This window comes from Limanda limanda, chromosome 20, assembly GCF_963576545.1.
Source record: "Limanda limanda chromosome 20, fLimLim1.1, whole genome shotgun sequence".
NCBI classification, from domain to species: Eukaryota; Metazoa; Chordata; class Actinopteri; order Pleuronectiformes; family Pleuronectidae; genus Limanda; species Limanda limanda.
The window spans coordinates 4,980,193-5,000,384 of record NC_083655.1 but is presented as its reverse complement, the minus strand read 5'-3'; the positions used below and the strand labels follow the sequence as shown (position 1 = coordinate 5,000,384).

At 39.6% G+C, this 20,192-nt stretch overlaps 3 protein-coding genes across 3 annotated transcripts; all 3 read right to left on the bottom strand.

Annotated features, from left to right (window-relative positions):
• Window positions 1-647: 647 nt before the first annotated feature.
• Window positions 648-7,655, bottom strand: LOC133027156 (cystatin-B-like). The gene is made up of 3 exons (XM_061094180.1): window positions 7,587-7,655; window positions 7,376-7,477; window positions 648-776 (listed from the first exon to the last, which is right to left on the bottom strand). The coding sequence occupies exons 1-3, from the start codon at window positions 7,653-7,655 to the stop codon at window positions 648-650; spliced, it is 300 nt and encodes a 99-aa protein (XP_060950163.1).
• Window positions 7,656-8,928: 1,273 nt separating this feature from the next.
• Window positions 8,929-16,068, bottom strand: LOC133027241 (cystatin-B-like). Its single transcript, XM_061094273.1, has 3 exons — window positions 16,000-16,068; window positions 15,789-15,890; window positions 8,929-9,057 (listed from the first exon to the last, which is right to left on the bottom strand). Exons 1-3 carry the CDS (start codon window positions 16,066-16,068, stop codon window positions 8,929-8,931), a joined length of 300 nt encoding a protein of 99 aa, XP_060950256.1.
• Window positions 16,069-18,837: 2,769 nt separating this feature from the next.
• On the bottom strand, window positions 18,838-20,192 carry LOC133026977 (cystatin-B-like). Its single transcript, XM_061093979.1, has 3 exons — window positions 20,034-20,192; window positions 19,823-19,924; window positions 18,838-19,135 (listed from the first exon to the last, which is right to left on the bottom strand). Exons 1-3 carry the CDS (start codon window positions 20,100-20,102, stop codon window positions 19,007-19,009), a joined length of 300 nt encoding a protein of 99 aa, XP_060949962.1. The 5' UTR covers window positions 20,103-20,192; the 3' UTR covers window positions 18,838-19,006.

Sequence of the window (20,192 nt, the reverse complement as noted above, 5' to 3'; positions counted from 1 at the left end):
AACTGAGACGTGTCACAGTGGTGAAAATAGAGGGGTTGAAAAATTTGCAAAACGTGAAGGTCTGTGAAAACTTTCTGGAGCAAGTGTGTGTTCCATGAGTGCTTTGTGAATAAATGTAATCGATGTGATGCAAGTAGCTCTCGGCCCCTTCAAACTTTTCAAAGTAGCTCAGAGATGAAGAACGGTTGGTGACCCCTGTTCTAGAAGAAGTTGATCGGGTCCTCTGCCTTCTTCTCTTGCTGCAGGTCCGTCAGGATAAAGCTGCCTTCTTGACTTGATATAAAGGCTATCCTGGAGATATGAACCTCAAGTATATTTCATTCATAACTTGTTAATAAATACTTTAATTACATGAACTAATTAATACGAATAACAATAAGTGTTCTCTGAGTGCTCCTGTCTGTGCTGGGCCCTTGGAATCATCCTAATCCTCCCCCCACAAATCTGATTTATTTAATTATATTTTATTAATTTACGGCATACAAAAATTTGTTGATATTCTTCTAACATCATGAGCTACACTACTAAGACAGTATACAATTAGATGTTAGGTAACATTGTTTGATACAGAGCCGGGTTAATGTGAGATTAGTTGATTGAACAGCCTGTAGGCACTGATAGGATGCTTTGTTGTGTTTGTGGTCCCTTTAGAAATACTCAATGGGGTCATCATAGCTTTTGGCTTGCTGTAGGTTAGTCAGCTGAAGGGTTTCTCCATTACATGGCAGATCTTCGAAAACGCGGAGATGAACATGATCATCTCCTCCCACATGGACCTGCAAGGAAACAAGAGTTAGAGTTTGTGTTCATCTGATGAATGCAAGTTCATCTTTGTTATGCTCCTATGAGAAAAACATCTGGTTCCACTAAGTGCAATATCTAGTCGTTGAATGTCTCCCTGTAAACAGCAGCCTGCTATCAAAATATCATGTGTCATCTTCTTCTATAACACTGGCACCTCTTATCAGTTCCATGGAAATCAAGATAAGGCAACACCTCTGATACACCCACATGTTGTAGTGGAACTTTATCTTGAGTTGTGAAATAAAGAGTTACTCAGATCGGAGTTGTCTTTGAGTTTTAATTATAAGCTCTGCAGAGGTTTACACAGTCAGCAAAAACGCTTCAGAGTGCAGCTACGAATAGTTAAAAAATAAGGTTTTTATACATTTTGTTTAACGGGAAACATAACAGAAAGAAGAAAGGAAACGTCTGCCGTCTGGCATTGCTGCTACAGAAAGAGGAATCAATCCCTGCACCCAGTTTCATAGATCAGGGTCAAAGGAGGTGAAATTATCAAGAAAGTGAATGAACTCTGAGGTTTTATCTGCTAAGTGCACAGAAAACAGTCATAACCGTAGTAAAACATACATCACAGTAGTAAGACATTGATCAGTGGAATTTTCCATTACAATGAGTTTATTGGAAAAATGGTGATCAACCATGAGAAATCATTACCTGAACATTTTGTTTGGTTCTCCAGAAACCATCTGGCTGTTGAGCAGCAGTGCTTCCCTAATTCCTCTGATTGACCTCAGACGACATGTGTGTGTGCTAGATACAAATCATTAACCAGCAAAGAAAGAAAAGCAACACATTAAAAGATATTAATGCTTTTGAGATAACAATTATTCATTAAAGAAACTAACCAAAATTTGGTTTGTAACAGGTCATTATTTAGAGATACATCATTATATTTGATTAGTAAATCATTGCTTATCATTTCCAATGGAAATCAAGATAAGGCAACACCTCTGATACACCCACGTGTTCATTGGAAAACAGGTGTTCAACCGAGACTGAACAGGTATTGCAAGTTTACAGACAAAGACAATTCAAAGCGCTTTACATATGCATGGAGGTGTATTAGGGGTGAAGGTAGAAATGTTTGGTCCTAAGAAAGAAGATAATGCTGGCACCACCCAATCACCCCCCACGGAAAAAACCTAAACGACTAAACTGCGTGGAAAACCCATTTGATCATCCGTAAAAAAATACAGTAGCTGCGCGGGACAAATTAAATAAAACATAAATAATTAATCCAAGGGACATTTAAGAAGACTTTACGAGGATTACCTTCATGGTTATAAAGTCCTAATTTTACATTTTTCGTTATTGTAACTGTGTTTAGAAGCCATTCTCAGCGCTTATTTAACTATTATCATGGTCGGAGGAGGAAACGCAGAACTAGGACATTAGTAACTGCAACTTAATCTTGAAGCAAATATAGACAGAGTCAGATTAAGACCATCACAATCTAATCGGTCAAAAAAGTTCACATTAACCTTTCGTAGAAAGAGTTCGAAAGCAGCGTTTCCAAATCAAAACTGTCAGTTATATTAACATTCATACAATTTCTTGTATTGATAAAAAAAACACAGAGATAACAAATTATTTATGGTTGATTTTAAAACCACATACAGAAGAGAGTAAATGTTGTCGTGTACAAAATTAACAATTAAAGTCAGTCCCATTTTAAAGGTTGTTTTTAAAATGTAACGACATCTGGTGTTGAAGTTGCATGTTGCAGCTGAATACCCCTCACATCACCCTCCCCTTCCAAACCTAAAAGAGAACATGTGGCAGCCTTCAGCTGTCCTAAAAACTCAAAGTTGTTTAGTTTGTCCGGTTTGGCCTCCGTAGAGTAGCATGTAAATATAAAGTATTTAAATATAAAGGCCCCATTCTAGGCTAAAGAAAACTACAGTTCGTACAATTTAGGTGAAACACACCGGTGCAGTGGCGTTTCTACATCGAATGGCGCTGTTGTGCAGAAAGCTAAATACTGCATATCTGAACTTTGTGGCAAAAATATATTTTATTTTATTTTATATGCAAAGTAGCGTGAATGTGTGTGTGAATAAACTTCACTCACAAGCATTAAAGTCTTGTTTTGGAGTCATTTGATTCGTGTGTTTCTGTCTGTGTGCACGCTGTGTGAAACGCTTTTCGCTTGCCGTCCATCTCTGCTGTGGGCACAATGGGCAAGCGTCAGACCTGTGCCATGGGAGCACCAATCAGCGTGAACCACACAGACCTCAGTTAACATGGGAGAGTGGTGATTATTCAGATGGGCCCTACGAGTCTCCGAAGCTACTCGACTCCAGCGTCAGCCTGCTTCCGGTTCACCGTCACCTGAGCTAACAGGCTACCCCTGTCAGTGGACACCACCCGAGTCTGTGGACAGGTTCACTCACATCGGATGAATAATACGTTTTGAAGTTCTCCTGACAGAGAGGCTGAAGACGTGTGAGCTCCCGTTTCTGAGGTTAGTCAAGTTTAGTATTGTATTTATCTGTAAGTAGTGCTTCAAAGGGACGTGTACCTGGTGGTTAGCTTAGCTCGGCGGCTAGCCCGCAGTCATGCTACATGATCCGGTCCACCCAGCAGAGAGAAGCGTTAGTTTATGAGGATGAGTGTGTTTGGAGAATAAGCTTTGCAATACTAATAATGTGGAAGAACTCCACAAAGTACATGCATTGTCTTGGTATTGCACAGTTTAATCCAAAACCATAATCAAAATCAGTAGTTGAATATCCACAGAAAATAAAGATACAAACTTTGTGTAACACTTCCTCTACAATAATGCCATATTTTATGTTTCCTATCATTTTATTAGGTACGGACGAGCCTGCAGGACACAGCTGTGTTGACCGTTTTCTGTCTCTTATGGCAAAGAAGAAAAATAAAACACTGGGTTCTTATCTAAAGTGTATCAAATCAGGAAGCAAAAGAAAAACATTGTTCTAATAAGTGTTTATTTGAATATATAATATATAATGAATATAGAAATAAACTCTTTTATACATGACACTTAGCAATGACTGCCAACTCTAAACAGTTGCAGGCCGTCTTTAGTTAAGGGAGGAAAACACAAAGTGTTGTGCAGATGAAGCTGGTGCATGTCGCTAGTGATGGCGTGATGAAGCTTCATGAAGCGTTGAAGCTTTCCATCCAATTGGTTCGCTCATGGGCCGAAGCATCATGGGTCTTCATTTGCTCTACTGCGCCATCAAGTGGACATTAAATGTAAATGTAATTATTATGACACCATGGATTTGGTGTGTGAAGCTTTGAATTGAATAAATGAATGAATGATGTTTGTGATGCCAATACATAAACGATTATTATTAATATGGTGTCTGTCTTTATGATACAATGGCGTGGTCAAAAGTGAAAGTGGAAACAAATTGGTGAGAGTGTTGTGATGTGAATGTGCTTGTGTTACTGGGTTTGTGACTGTGCTTATGTGTGTGGGGGGACAAAATGTAACACGTACAATAGAGATAACGGTTTATTAATTATAATTTAAAAACAACAGCTTTTCAACAGTGCTGGGTTTCAGGCGGTTTCTTTTTTTTGAAATAATTTCGCCTGCTTTAGAAAAGATCCTTTCACAGGACACAGATGAAGCTGGGGTACGAAGAAAAGATACCGCAAGTTTGTACTAGATAAAAAATGAATTCCCCCGCCCCCAACCCGCCAATACTCTAGAATATATTGCAAGCAAATGCACAATAAAGTCCCAAGACAAGTACATGTGTGTGTGTGTGTGTGTGACCACTTTCTGAATCAGTCACGTGGTTCGGCCGGCTCGCGAGGCTTCGAACGTCATCACATACGTCATCAACACAAGCCTCGATACGCGCTTCACTAAAATCATCCTGGATTACTCGACACACGCTTCGAAGCCTCGACACGGGAGGACCCATCACTATTATAAACCTCCAAAGTGTCCCTTCCAGAGTTTTCGCCACAATGCATCTTTTGTCCTCCGTGCGCCACACAGATGATGGAGGCCCATCTGAGCAGAGACCAAGCTATCAAGGGTTGTATAGCCAAAACATTTGCGGTGGTGGGACAGCTGCCTGAGGAAAGAGCAAAAGACGGCGAGGAACTGGCAGTCATCATAACTCAGAAAGGAGCAGACCAAAGTACGTCCTGTCATTTATTTACAAAAAAACCCTCAAAGCTGTAAGATTTGAATTTCAGAACGACGACACTGTGGAACTATATTCTGACATTAAGCGTTTACATAGCTTTGCCTTCACCGCTGGTAGTTGAGTCAGGACTGATAAGAACCAATCATGAAGTGAATGTTGATGAGTGGGTCATTGTCTTAAAATGTCTGCGCTTTTGCCCGTCCACACTACAGGAAGTGAAGACAGAAATAACACACAAGGAACAGAGACTACAAAATAAAACAGGAAACAGAAACACAGAGTGTGAAAACATGAAAACACTTCAAACATAAACAACAGAGCTCCACCAGATAAACAGAAAACACTTTTACAATTTAGACTGCAAAATATAAACTGCCAGATCGTGACAATCGGTCAATGTAAACATGTTCCCGGGGTATCGGGGGGCACCGTTGAGCCATTTTGCCACGCCCCTTAAAAATTCCTCCAGAATACCTACATTTTTACCACTTTCTTATTATCTGCAAATAGATAATGGTAAGAATTTTAGCATGTTAAAGACCTCAAAAAGCCAATTAATTTGCCTGAAAAAAAAAATTATCCTTACAATTTCAATAGGGCCTCACTGTCTGTCAGTGCCTGTCAGGTTGTCATCCTTATTTCCATTGGGTGTTATTTTATTATCTTTTAAAGATCTGTTGTGTTACATTGTTCACATTTCCATCTTCTCACATTTCTTTCTCTGTGACAATCACTTACATTTAGTGAAGTAGTTGGTCCGAGTCATGGGACTAGATTTATACAGGGAAATGCATTAGTCACAGAAACCTCACAAACGCTGCAGTTAAAAGTTAATGTAAAGAACTTGAGGTGATGGGCAGTAATCTCTCTCTCTCTCTCTCTCTCTCTCTCTCTCTCTCTCTCTCTCTCTCTCTTTCTCTCACACACACACACTGGTAAACAACTCTTCCCATTTGAAAAACACCAAGAGCTCTAAGACCCACGCTTCTGTTCTGCTGACTGGAAATCAAGCAAGACCGAACCAAGCATTGAACAGAGAGAGGCTGAAAGATAAAGGCTATCCTGGAGAAATGAACCCCAAGTATATTTCGTTTATAACTTGTTAATAAATACTTTAATAACATGAACTTATTTATAATAATAACAATAAGTGTTCTCTGAGTGCCCCTGTCTGTGCTGGGCCTAACCCACCCACCCCCCACCCGCACAGAAACAAAAGCAAGAACAAATCTGATTTATTCAATTATACTTTATTTAATTCACGGCATACACATTTTTTTTGACATTCTTCTTACATCATGATAGGCACTGATAGGATGCTTTGTTTGGTCTGTGGTCCCTCTAGAAAGGCACAAGGGGGTCGACGGAGCTTTTGTCTTCCTGTATGCCAGTCAGGCAACACATTCCTCCATAACATGGCAGTTCTTGGTAAACGCTGAGATGAACATGATCATCTCCTCCCACATGGACCTACAAGGAAACAAGAGTGAGATTTTGTGTTCAGCCGATGAATGCGAGTTCATCTTAATTTTGCTTCTCTGAGAAAAACATCTGGTTCCACTAAGTTCACCGTCTAGCTTGCTGCATTGAAAATTATGCTTTATGAGTCAGACAGTATGTCTTCATCCATCTGCTCTCAGGTGTTTTAAAGTTGTGCATCAAAAATCCTTTGCACTGGAAACCCATAAAGTAAAAATATCACAGTAGTATTTAGAAGTAGCCAAAGAGGAAGTTTGTGAATCAATAACAAAATGCAAGAAGGTGCAATGAAACACACTTGGGGAGAATTGATTATGATTTTCATAAAGCCTATGATTTTTGACACACGGATTGAAACCAAATCATCCAATCACCTAGAAATGAGGAAACTAAGATCCTCAAATGAATACATGAAAAAAATAAAGCATACATCCACATTTCCCACGTCATTTATGGAGGTTGGTCGTTTTAAATGTTGTTCTTTTGATGTAAACAAGTTATCTGTTGCACTTGCTGCTCTCTCTGAGTTTCTCCTCACTGGAGGTTTGACTGGTCCTCTCTTATCGAAATCTCATTGTGTTATCTTCTTCTATAACAATGACACCTCAGTGGAGCATTAAACCTTTATCTTGATGACCTGAACACTAAGTACACACGCGTATCAGAAAGTAAACAGCGTTGCAGACAAATCGAATTCCGCTACCGAACTTCAATGTCTGGGCTTAAAGACACTATACACGAGACCACAGGAGCAGCATGGAGGCCTCTATGTTTTCTGTAGTTTTCTTTAACGTTTGAAGAAGTAGTCACCAATTACTTCAAATGTATTGGATCGTCATAGTGGTGAGTGTGTTAAGAGTGAATGTTCATTTTTGGGTGAACTGCCCCTTTAAAGATGATATTTTCTATGATGTGTGTATCTCATCGTCTCGGACTTGTTCTTCTTCTTCTACCTTAATCAAGTAGTTGATCCCGTTCACAACCTGCGTCCTGTACAACTTGGCTGTGAAGACGTCGTAGTTCTTCCCTGTCTTTGCTTCAGCCTTGTGCTTCATCTACACACCAAGAAGTGACAACAACAACAAAAACACTATGAAACACAAACCCTTTCCATATGTGAATAGATCGTAGAGAACAGAGAGGAACAATGGATTCTATACTCACAGCGTCACAGATCATCTGGATTACTCCATCTGCTTTGGCAACCTCAGTATATCCACCTGGCATAGACATCTTCACGACTCTTGATTGCAGCTAAAATCAAGATAAACACATGAAAAGCATCTTATATATATATATATATATGGAGCGTACCATCCACCTGCAGGGGAGAGGGGTGGAGAGGAAAGGTCAACGAAGTCATAAACCGATTCTAAAATGAAATAAGGTGATACTGAATGAGAATAACATAATATGTAATATACGTTATATGGCTCTTTTTGAAACCATTTAAAGTAACATTAATAGACGTAAGTGGTATGAATTCTTGATTTCCCCCCCTCTTTACTGACGATGTGTGTTAGTCCGAGATACTACATCATTATATTTGATAAGTGAATAATTTCTTATCAGTTCCATAGAAATCAAGATAAGGCAACACCTCTGATACACCAACATGTTTCATTGGAAAAAAGGTAGTTCAACCATGAGAAATCATTAACCTGGACATTTTGTATTGTTCTCCAGAAACCATCTGGGTGTTGGGCAGCAGTGTTTCCCGCTATCCTCTGATTGACCACAGATGACATGTTTGGGAGAACCAAACTCATATTTTTATCTTGTTTTACTTTGACGAACTTAAGGATCCAGGTACTCCCAGTGTAGTTTTTTTTCCTGCAGTTCCTTTGTTTTAGGAGGAAAACTGAGACGTGTCACAGTGGTGAAAATAGAGGGGTTGAAAAATTTGCAAAACGTGAAGGTCTGTGAAAACTTTCTGGAGCAAGTGTGTGTTCCATGAGTGCTTTGTGAATAAATGTAATCGATGTGATGCAAGTAGCTCTCGGCCCCTTCAAACTTTTCAAAGTAGCTCAGAGATGAAGAACGGTTGGTGACCCCTGTTCTAGAAGAAGTTGATCGGGTCCTCTGCCTTCTTCTCTTGCTGCAGGTCCGTCAGGATAAAGCTGCCTTCTTGACTTGATATAAAGGCTATCCTGGAGATATGAACCTCAAGTATATTTCATTCATAACTTGTTAATAAATACTTTAATTACATGAACTAATTAATACGAATAACAATAAGTGTTCTCTGAGTGCTCCTGTCTGTGCTGGGCCCTTGGAATCATCCTAATCCTCCCCCCACAAATCTGATTTATTTAATTATATTTTATAAATTTACGGCATACAAAAATTTGTTGACATTCTTCTAACATCATGAGCTACACTACTAAGACAGTATACAATTAGATGTTAGGTAACATTGTTTGATAGAGAGCCGGGTTAATGTGAGATTAGTTGATTGAACAGCCTGTAGGCACTGATAGGCTGCTTTGTTGTGTTTGTGGTCCCTTTAGAAATACTCAATGGGGTCATCATAGCTTTTGGCTTGCTGTAGGTCAGTCAGCTGAAGGGTTTCTCCATTACATGGCAGATCTTCGAAAACGCGGAGATGAACATGATCATCTCCTCCCACATGGACCTGCAAGGAAACAAGAGTTAGAGTTTGTGTTCATCTGATGAATGCAAGTTCATCTTCTTTATGCTCCTCTGAGAAAAACATCTGGTTCCACTAAGTGCAATATCTAGTCGTTGAATGTCTCCCTGTAAACAGCAGCCTGCTATCAAAATATCATGTGTCATCTTCTTCTATAACACTGGCACCTCTTATCAGTTCCATGGAAATCAAGATAAGGCAACACCTCTGATACACCCACATGTTGTAGTGGAACTTTATCTTGAGTTGTGAAATAAAGAGTTACTCAGATCGGAGTTGTCTTTGAGTTTTAATTATAAGCTCTGCAGAGGTTTACACAGTCAGCAAAAACGCTTCAGAGTGCAGCTACGAATAGTTAAAAAATAAGGTTTTTATACATTTTGTTTAACGGGAAACATAACAGAAAGAAGAAAGGAAACGTCTGCCGTCTGGCATTGCTGCTACAGAAAGAGGAATCAATCCCTGCACCCAGTTTCATAGATCAGGGTCAAAGGAGGTGAAATTATCAAGTAAGTGAATGAACTCTGAGGTTTTATCTGCTAAGTGCACAGAAAACAGTCATAACCGTAGTAAAACATTCATCACAGTAGTAAGACATTGATCAGTGGAATTTTCCACAACAATGAGTTTATTGGAAAAATGGTGATCAACCATGAGAAATAATTACCTGAACATTTTGTTTGGTTCTCCAGAAACCATCTGGCTGTTGAGCAGCAGTGCTTCCCTAAATCCTCCGATTGACCTCAGACGACATGTTTGGGAGAACCAAACTCACATTCGTATCTTGTTTCCCTTTGAAAAGTAAAGGATCCAATTACTCCCACTGTAGTTTCTGGTCCTGCAGCTCCTTCGTTCTAGGAAGAAGACTTGCCACGGTGGTGAAAATAAAAGGGTTGACAAATGTGCAAAAAGTGAAAGTGTGTGAACAGTTTCTGGAGCAAGTGTGTGTTCCTGCAGCTATTTACAAATCATTAACCAGCAAAGAAAGAAAAGCAACACATTAAAAGATATTAATGCTTTTGAGATAACAATTATTCATTAAAGAAACTAACTAAAATTTGGTTTGTAACAGGTCATTATTTGGAGATACATCATTTGTTTGATGAGTAAATCATTGCTTATCATTTCCAATGGAAATCAAGATAAGGCAACACCTCTGATACAACCACATGTTCATTGGAAAATAGGTGTTCAACCGAGACTGAACAGGTATTGCAAGTTTACAGACAAAGACAATTCAAAGCGCTTTACATATGCATGGAGGTGTATTAGGGGTGAAGGTAGAAATTTTTGGTCCTAAGAAAGAAGATAATGCTGGCACCACCCAATCACCCCCCACGTAAAAAACCCTAAACGACTAAACTGCGTGGAAAACCCATTTGATCATCCGTAGTTTAATAACAGAGAAAATTCAAGAAAAAATTACAAAATAAGAATGCACAGCAGGCGTGAGAGTTGCGCAAGACGTAAAAAAATACAGTAGCTGCGCGGGACAAAATAAATAAAACATAAATAATTAATCCAAGGGACATTTATGATGACTTTACGAGGATTACCTTCATGGTTATAAAGTCCTAATTTTACATTTTTTGTTATTGTAACTGTGTTTATTTAACTATTATCATGATATTATCATTATCATGGTCGGAGGAGGAAACGCAGAACTAGGACACTAGTAACTGCAACTTAATCTTGAAGCAAATATAGACAGAGTCAGATTAAAACCATCACAATCTAATCGGTAAAAAAAGTTCACATTAACCTTTCGTAGAAAGAGTTCGACAGCAGCGTTTTCAAATCAAAACTGTCAGTTATATTTACATTCATACAATTTCTTGTATTGATAAAAAAACAGAGATAACAAATTATTTATGGTTGATTTTAAAACCACATACAGAAGAGAGTAAATGTTGTCGTGTACAAAATTAACAATTAAAGTCAGTCCCATTTTAAAGGTTGTTTTTAAAATGTAACGACATCTGGTGGTGAAGTTGCATGTTGCAGCTGAATACCCCTCACATCACCCTCCCCTTCCAAACCTAAAAGAGAACATGTGGCAGCCTTCAGCTGTCCTAAAAACTCAAAGTTGTTTAGTTTGTCCGGTTTGGCCTCCGTAGAGTAGCATAAATATAAAGTATTTAAATATAAAGGCCCCATTCTAGGCTAAAGAAAACTACAGTTCGTACAATTTAGGTGAAACACACTGGTGCAGTGGCGTTTCTACATAAGATGGCGGTGTTGTGCAGAAAGCTAAATACTGCATATCTGAACTTTGTGGCAAAAATATATTTTATTTTATTTTATATGCAAAGTAGCGTGAATGTGTGTTTGAATAAACTTCACTCACAAGCATTAAAGTCTTGTTTTGGAGTCATTTGATTCGTGTGTTTCTGTCTGTGTGCACGCTGTGTGAAACGCTTTTCGCTTGCCGTACATCTCTGCTGTGGGCACAATGGGCAAGCATCAGACCTGTGCCATGGGAGCACCAATCAGCGTGAACCACACAGACCTCAGTTAACATTGGGCCCAACCGGGAGAGTGGTGATTATTCAGATGGGCCCTACGAGTCTCCGAAGCTACTCGACTCCAGCGTCAGCCTGCTTCCGGTTCGGCGTCATCTGAGCTAACAGGCTACCTCCTCAGTGGACACCACCCGGGTCTGTGGAGAGGTTCACTCACATCGGATGAATAATACGTTTTGAAGTTCTGCTTGTTCTCCTGACAGAGAGGCTAAAGACGTGTGAGCTCCCGTTTCTGAGGTTAGTCAAGTTTAGTATTGTATTTATCTGTAAGTAGTGCTTCAAAGGGACGTGTACCTGGTGGTTAGATTAGCTCGGCGGCTAGCCCGCAGTCATGCTACATGATCCGGTCCACCCAGCAGAGAGAAGCGTTAGTTTATGAGGATGAGTGTGTTTGGAGAATAATATATGCAATACTAATAATGTGGAAGAACTCCACACAGTACATGCATTGTCTTGGTAGTGCACAGTTTAATCCAAAACCATATTCAAAATCAGTAGTTGAATATCCACAGAAATTAAAGATATAAACTGTGTGTAACACTTCCTCTACAACAATGCCATATTTTATGTTTCCTATCATTTTATTAGGTACGGACAAGCCTGCAGGACACAGCTGTGTTGACCGTTTTCTGTCTCTTATGGCAAAGAAGAAAAATAAAACACTGGGTTCTTATCTAAAGTGTATCAAATCAGGAAGCAAAAGAAAAACATTGTTCTAATAAGTGTTTATTTGAATATATAATATATAATGAATATAGAAATAAACTCTTTTATCCATGACACTTAGCAATGACTGCCAACTCTAAACAGTTGCAGGCCGTCTTTAGTTAAAGGAGGAAAACACAAAGTGTTGTGCAGATGAAGCTGGTGCATGTCGCTAGTGATGGCGTGATGAAGTTCATGAAGCGTTGAAGCTTTCCATCCAATTGGTTCGCTCATGGGCCGAAGCATCATGGGTCTTCATTTGCTCTACTGCGCCATCAAGTGGACATTAAATGTAAATGTAATTATTATGACACCATGGATTTGGTGTGTGAAGCTTTGAATTGAATAAATGAATGGATGATGTTTGTGATGCCAATACATAAACGATTATTATTAATATGGTGTCTGTCTTTATGATACAATGGCGTGGTCAAAAGTGAAAGTGGAAACAAATTGGTGAGAGGGTTGTGAATGTGCTTGTGTTACTGGGTTTGTGACTGTGCTTATGTGTGTGGGGGGACAAAATGTAATACGTACAATAGAGATAACGGTTTATTAATTATAATTTAAAAACAACAGCTTTTCAACAGTGCTGGGTTTCAGGCGGTTTCTTTTTTTTGAAATAATTTCGCCTGCTTTAGAAAAGATCCTTTCACGAAGAAAAGATACCGCAAGTTTGTACTAGATAAAAAATGAATTCCCCCGCCCCCAACCCGCCAATACTCTAGAATATATTGCAAGCAAATGCACAATAAAGTCCCAAGACAAGTACATGTGTGTGTGTGTGTGTGTGACCACTTTCTGAATCAGTCACGTGGTTCGGCCGGCTCGCGAGGCTTCGAACGTCATCACATACGTCATCAACACAAGCCTCGATACGCGCTTCACTAAAATCATCCTGGATTACTCGACACACGCTTCGAAGCCTCGACACGGGAGGACCCATCACTATTATAAACCTCCAAAGTGTCCCTTCCAGAGTTTTCGCCACAATGCATCTTTTGTCCTCCGTGCGCCACACAGATGATGGAGGCCCATCTGAGCAGAGACCAAGCTATCAAGGGTTGTATAGCCAAAACATTTGCGGTGGTGGGACAGCTGCCTGAGGAAAGAGCAAAAGACGGCGAGGAACTGGCAGTCATCATAACTCAGAAAGGAGCAGACCAAAGTACGTCCTGTCATTTATTTACAAAAAAAACCTCAAAGCTGTAAGATGTGAATTTCAGAACGACGACACTGTGGAACTATATTCTGACATTAAGCGTTTACATAGCTTTGCCTTCACCGCTGGTAGTTGAGTCAGGACTGATAAGAACCAATCATGAAGTGAATGTTGATGAGTGGGTCATTGTCTTAAAATGTCTGCGCTTTTGCCCGTCCACACTACAGGAAGTGAAGACAGAAATAACACACAAGGAACAGAGACTACAAAATAAAGCAGGAAACAGAAACACAGAGTGTGAAAACATGAAAACACTTCAAACATAAACAACAGAGCTCCACCAGATAAACAGAAAACACTTTTACAATTTAGACTGCAAAATATAAACTGCCAGATCGTGACAATCGGTCAATGTAAACATGTTCCCGGGGTATCGGGGGGCACCGTTGAGCCATTTTGCCACGCCCCTTAAAAATTCCTCCAGAATACCTACATTTTTACCACTTTCTTATTATCTGCAAATAGATAATGGTAAGAATTTTAGCATGTTAAAGACCTCAAAAAGCCAATTAATTTGCCTGAAAAAAAAAATTATCCTTACAATTTATAATAGGGCCTCACTGTCTGTCAGTGCCTGTCAGGTTGTCATCCTTATTTCCATTGGGTGTTATTTTATTATCTTTTAAAGATCTGTTGTGTTACATTGTTCACATTTCCATCTTCTCATATTTCTTTCTCTGTGACAATCACTTACATTTAGTGAAGTAGTTGGTCCGAGTCATGGGACTAGATTTATACAGGGAAATGCATTAGTCACAGAAACCTCACAAACGCTGCAGTTAAAAGTTAATGTAATGAACTTAAGACCCACGCTTCTGTTCTGCTGACTGGAAATCAAGCAAGACCGAACCAAGCATTGAACAGAGAGAGGCTGAAAGATAAAGGCTATCCTGGAGAAATGAACCCCAAGTATATTTCATTTATAACTTGTTAATAAATACTTTAATAACATGAACTTATTTATAATAATAACAATAAGTGTTCTCTGAGTGCCCCTGTCTGTGCTGGGCCTAACCCACCCACCCCCCACCCGCACAGAAACAAAAACAAGAACAAATCTGATTTATTCAATTATACTTTATTTAATTCACGGCATACACATTTTTTTTGACATTCTTCTTACATCATGATAGGCACTGATAGGATGCTTTGTTTGGTCTGTGGTCCCTCTAGAAAGGCACAAGGGGGTCGACGGAGCTTTTGTCTTCCTGTATGCCAGTCAGGCAACACATTCCTCCATAACATGGCAGTTTTTGGTAAACGCGGATATGAACATGATCATCTCCTCCCACATGGACCTACAAGGAAACAAGAGTGAGATTTTGTGTTCAGCCGATGAATGCGAGTTCATCTTAATTTTGCTTCTCTGAGAAAAACATCTGGTTCCACTAAGTTCACCGTCTAGCTTGCTGCATTGAAAATTATGCTTTATGAGTCAGACAGTATGTCTTCATCCATCTGCTCTCAGGTGTTTTAAAGTTGTGCATCAAAAATCCTTTGCACTGGAAACCCATAAAGTAAAAATATCACAGTAGTATTTAGAAGTAGCCAAAGAGGAAGTTTGTGAATCAATAACAAAATGCAAGAAGGTGCAATGAGACACACTTGGGGAGAATTGATTATGATTTTCATAAAGCCTGTGATTTTTGACACACGGATTGAAACCAAATCATCCAATCACCTAGAAATGAGGAAACTAAGATCCTCAAATGAATACATGAAAAAAATAAAGCATACATCCACATTTCCCACGTCATTTATGGAGGTTGGTCGTTTTAAATGTTGTTCTTTTGATGTGCTCTGTAAACAAGTTATCTGTTGCACTTGCTGCTCTCTCTGAGTTTCTCCTCACTGGAGGTTTGACTGGTCCTCTCTTATCGAAATCTCATTGTGTTATCTTCTTCTATAACAATGACACCTCAGTGGAGCATTAAACCTTTATCTTGATGACCTGAACACTAAGTACACACTCGTATCAGAAAGTAAACAGCGTTGCAGCCAAATCCAATTCCGCTACCGAACTTCAATGTCTGGGCTTAAAGACACTATACATGAGACCACAGGAGCAGCATGGAGGCCTCTATGTTTTCTGTAGTTTTCTTTAACGTTTGAAGAAGTAGTCACCAATTACTTCAAATGTATTGGATCGTCATAGTGGTGAGTGTGTTAAGAGTGAATGTTCATTTTTGGGTGAACTGCCCCTTTAAAGATGATATTTTCTATGATGTGTGTATCTCATCGTCTCGGACTTGTTCTTCTTCTTCTACCTTAATCAAGTAGTTGATCCCGTTCACAACCTGCGTCCTGTACAACTTGGCTGTGAAGACGTCGTAGTTCTTCCCTGTCTTTGCTTCAGCCTTGTGCTTCATCTACAAACCAAGAAGTGACAACAACAACAAAAACACTATGAAACACAAACCCTTTCCATATGTGAATAGATCGTAGAGAACAGAGAGGAACAATGGATTCTATACTCACAGCGTCACAGATCATCTGGATTACTCCATCTGCTTTGGCAACCTCAGTATATCCACCTGGCATAGACATCTTCACGACTCTTGATTGCAGCTAAAATCAAGATAAACACATGAAAAGCATCTTATATATATATATATATATGGAGCGTACCATCCACCTGCAGGGGAGAGGGGTGGAGAGGAAAGGTCAACGAAGTCATAAACCGATTCTAAAATGAAATAAGGTGATACTGAATGAGAATAACATAATATGTAATATACGTAATATGGCTCTTTTTGAAACCATTTAAAGTAACATTAATAGAAGTAAGTGGTATGAATTCTTGATTTCCCCCCCTCTTTACTGACGATGTGTGATAGTCCGAGATACTACATCATTATATTTGATAAGTGAATAATTTCTCATCAGTTCCATGGAAATCAAGATAAGGCAACACCTCTGATACACCCACATGTTTCATTGGAAAAAAGGTAGTTCAACCATGAGAAATCATTAACCTGTACATTTTGTTTTGTTCTCCAGAAACCATCTGGGTGTTGGGCAGCAGTGTTTCCCGCTATCCTCTGATTGCCCTCAGATGACATGTTTGGGAGAACCAAACTCATATTTGTATCTTGTTTTACTTTGACGAACTAAAGGATCCAATTACTCCCACTATAGCGTCTGTTCCTGCAGCTCCTGTGTTATAGGAAGAAAACTGATACGTGCCACAGTGGTGAAAATACAGGGGTTGAAAAATGTGCAAAATGTGAAGGTGTTTCTGGAGCAAGTGTGTGTTCCTGCACCTATTTTACAAATCATGAACCAGCACAGAAAGATAGAAAAGCAACACATTGAAAAATGTATTAATTCAAAATAGTTCAATTTTGACTGTCAGTATGATGTACAGCACGTACACAGTATGTTGTTTCATGTTAGAATTTGGTAACATTGTTAAACATACAGAGCTGTTGGTGTAATGTAATGTGATGGAAATCTGAAACTACTAAAGCATTCCTAAACCACTCCACACACTCAACCAACCCCTCAGCGGCCAGTCATTGTTCACCAGTGGTAAAAATCAAGTCATATGTGGGAGAGCACCTGCTCCAGGTGCCTCAGCAGCTCTTGAGCACTGGGCCTGCATCTAGAGATGCTGATCAAAGTTGTCTTTGTGTATTTTAATAGGGGCTTTCTGCAGAAAGGATCCACACAGAGAGTCACGATATCAGAGCGTAGATGCAGAACAGTCCAATGCAAGGATCTCATACAGGAGAGCTAAGGTTGTTTGTCTGAGCCAGTTCAGACTGGTTCTCTAGGCGCAGTTTGAGATAGGAATAAAAACACAGACAACTGATTTACATAAGTTTCCTTTGGAGATAAAGCAGACATAAATTCAGTTCTTTGGAGAGTCAATAAATAATAAAAAGGTCATAAAGAATTCAGGTCATAAAAGTTCAGATCATAAACAGTTCAGGTCATAAGAGTATTTAGACAGGCTATCACTGTATTTACAGTGGTCTGTAAAAACGTAAATTTCAACTATAAAATAGGTTTCAACCACACTTCTTTATTTTTCCACTACAGTGATATAAAGTGATGAGTTTTGTTTGTGGTTCTTCTAGAACAGGGGTGTCCAACACAACTGCTTCCTCTGAAAAACACAACCAGAGGATCGATATCTACAACGTTTTGAAAAACTACTTTGTGGAACAAAATGTGCCGATTGAAAACCTGGTGTAGCAGCAATTTCTATTTTATTGCTACTGGTGGCTGAGTTGGGTTTGATCCTGACGCATGTATAAAAGATGAGGAGTAGAGGTTTGTCTGGTTGGTCCCTTTGACCATTTATTGTAGAAAAAAGATGGTTTACAAATTGCTTGAAACAAACTAAATACATTAAACTAAAGAGTCTCTGGTAGAGCACATTGAACGTCACAAAACATGGTAAAAAAGTGTTGCCTTCCTCAGCCACGCCCAGATGCTCTCGTGGCTGGCTCTTTAAGCCTTTCCTCTTGGCTCCACCCTGCGCCTCTCAGGTTCAGTTCAGGTGTCCTTTAGGTGGGGTAAAAACATCCACAGACACAGTGTCACTCACACACATATGGCTAATAAAGAAAGATAACAAAGGTTAATATGGCTCCTACAGCTGGTGTCTATTACAACAGACGGAGCTATGACAGGACGCCACTCAGGATTTATTGCACAGTGCAAGGACTTTCCTTATATCGTGAATTATCCCCTCGTCATTCACCAACAGGCTATATGTGCCAAAGTCTGCATGTCCGTCAGCACAAAGCTAACTTCTTGACTTGATCGAAGTTAATGTAAAGAACTTCAGGTGATGGGAAGTAGTGTCTCTCTCTCTGTCTCTCTGTCTCTCTCTCTCTCTCTCTCTCTCTCTCTCTCTCTCTCTCTCTCTCTCTCTCTCTCTCTCCCCCGCTAACTCACACACACACACACACAGGTAAAATACCCTTCCCATTTCGGACAACTCATCAAGGGTTGGTGATACAAAACTTATTGTGGATACGGAAAAACACCAAGAGCTCTAAGACCCACGCTTCTGTTCTGCTGACTGGAAATCAAACAAGACTGAACCACGCATTGAACAGAGAGAGGGTGAAACATAAAGGCTAAACTGGAGAAATAAACCCCAAGTATATCTCATTCATAACTTGTTAATTAATACTTTAATTATGTGAACTAATAAATGATAATCATAACAAAAAGTGTTCTCTGAGTGCCTCTGTTTGTGCTGAGCCCTTGGAACCATTCTAACCCACCCACCCCCCACCCGCACTGAAACAAAAGCAAGAACAAATCTGATTTATTCAATTATATTTTATTAATTCAAGGCATACAAAAATTAGTTGACATTCTCCTAACATCATGAGCTACACTAATAAGACAGTATACAATTAGATGTAGGGTAACATTGTTTGATACAGAGCCGGGTTAATGTGAGATTAGTTGATTAAACAGCCTGTAGGCACTGATAGGATGCTTTGTTGTGTTTGTGGTCCCTTTAGAAATACTCAATGGGGTCGTGGTGGCTTTTGCCTTGCTGAATCTCAGTCAGCTCAAGGGTTCCTCCATTACATGGCAGTTTTTGGTAAACGCGGAGATGAACATGATCATCTCCTCCCACATGGACCTGCAAGGAAACAAGAGTTAGAGTCTGTGTTCACCAGATGAATGCAAGTTCATTTTGTTTTGCTCATCTGAGAAAAACATCTGGTTCCACTAAGTGCACCGCCTAGTCGTTGAATGTCTGCCTGTAAACAGCAGCATTGTGTCATCTTCTTCTATAAATAACACTGGAACCTCAGTGGATATCAGTAAGTATCAGTAAGTAAACAGTGTTGCAGCCAAATCCAATTCCAGTACTGAACTTGAATGTCTGGGCTTACAGACACTATACATGAGACCAGAGGAGCAGCATGGAGGCTTTTATGTTTTCTGTAGTTTTCTTTAACGTTTGAAGTAGTCACCAATTACTTCAATTGTATTGGATCGTCATAGTGGTGAGTGTGTAAACAGTGAATGTTCATTTTTGGGTGAACTTCCCCTTTAAAGATGATATTACATTACATTACATGTCATTTAGCTGACGCTTTTGTCCAAAGCAACTTACATTTTTAGTACACTCAACATTTTATGAGGGGCCATTTAGGGGTTCAGTATCTTGCCAAGGACACTTCGGCATGCAGATGGGGAAGAGTGGGGATTGAACCAGCAACCTTCTTGTTGGAGAACGCCCACTCTACCCCCTAGGCCACACCGCCCCATATATTTTATGTGATGTGTGTGTCTCATCCTCCAGTACTTGTTCTTCTTCTACCTTAATGAAGTAGTTGATCCCGGACACAAGCTGCGTCTTGTACATCTCGGGTTTGAACATGTCGTAGTTCTTCCCTGTCCTCGCTTCAACCTTGAGACTCATCTACACACCAAGAAGTGACAACAACAAGAACAACACAATAAAACACAAACCCTGTCCATGTGTGAATATATCCCAGAGAAGAGAGAGGAACAATAGTTTCTCTACTCACCATGTCACAGATCAACTCGACCTTTCCATCTGCTTCGATAACCTCAGAGAGTCCACCACACAGAGGCATCTTCACGTCTCTTGATCGCAGCTAAAATAACAATAAACACACGAGAATCGTCTTTTATTCTTTTTAACGAGGAAGTCACCTTTAGTCAGT

Excerpts from the sequence above, each read along its gene's own strand:
- LOC133027156 (XM_061094180.1), bottom strand. The coding sequence starts at position 7,655 with ATGTCTATGCCAGGTGGATATACTGAGGTTGCCAAAGCAGATGGAGTA. Across the intron at positions 7,478-7,586 it reads TCCAGATGATCTGTGACGCT|ATGAAGCACAAGGCTGAAGC; the intron begins GTGAGTATAGAA and ends CTTGGTGTGTAG. Across the intron at positions 777-7,375 it reads GGATCAACTACTTGATTAAG|GTCCATGTGGGAGGAGATGA; the intron begins GTAGAAGAAGAA and ends GTTTCCTTGCAG.
- LOC133027241 (XM_061094273.1), bottom strand. The coding sequence starts at position 16,068 with ATGTCTATGCCAGGTGGATATACTGAGGTTGCCAAAGCAGATGGAGTA. Across the intron at positions 15,891-15,999 it reads TCCAGATGATCTGTGACGCT|ATGAAGCACAAGGCTGAAGC; the intron begins GTGAGTATAGAA and ends CTTGGTTTGTAG. Across the intron at positions 9,058-15,788 it reads GGATCAACTACTTGATTAAG|GTCCATGTGGGAGGAGATGA; the intron begins GTAGAAGAAGAA and ends GTTTCCTTGCAG.
- LOC133026977 (XM_061093979.1), bottom strand. The coding sequence starts at position 20,102 with ATGCCTCTGTGTGGTGGACTCTCTGAGGTTATCGAAGCAGATGGAAAG. Across the intron at positions 19,925-20,033 it reads TCGAGTTGATCTGTGACATG|ATGAGTCTCAAGGTTGAAGC; the intron begins GTGAGTAGAGAA and ends CTTGGTGTGTAG. Across the intron at positions 19,136-19,822 it reads GGATCAACTACTTCATTAAG|GTCCATGTGGGAGGAGATGA; the intron begins GTAGAAGAAGAA and ends GTTTCCTTGCAG.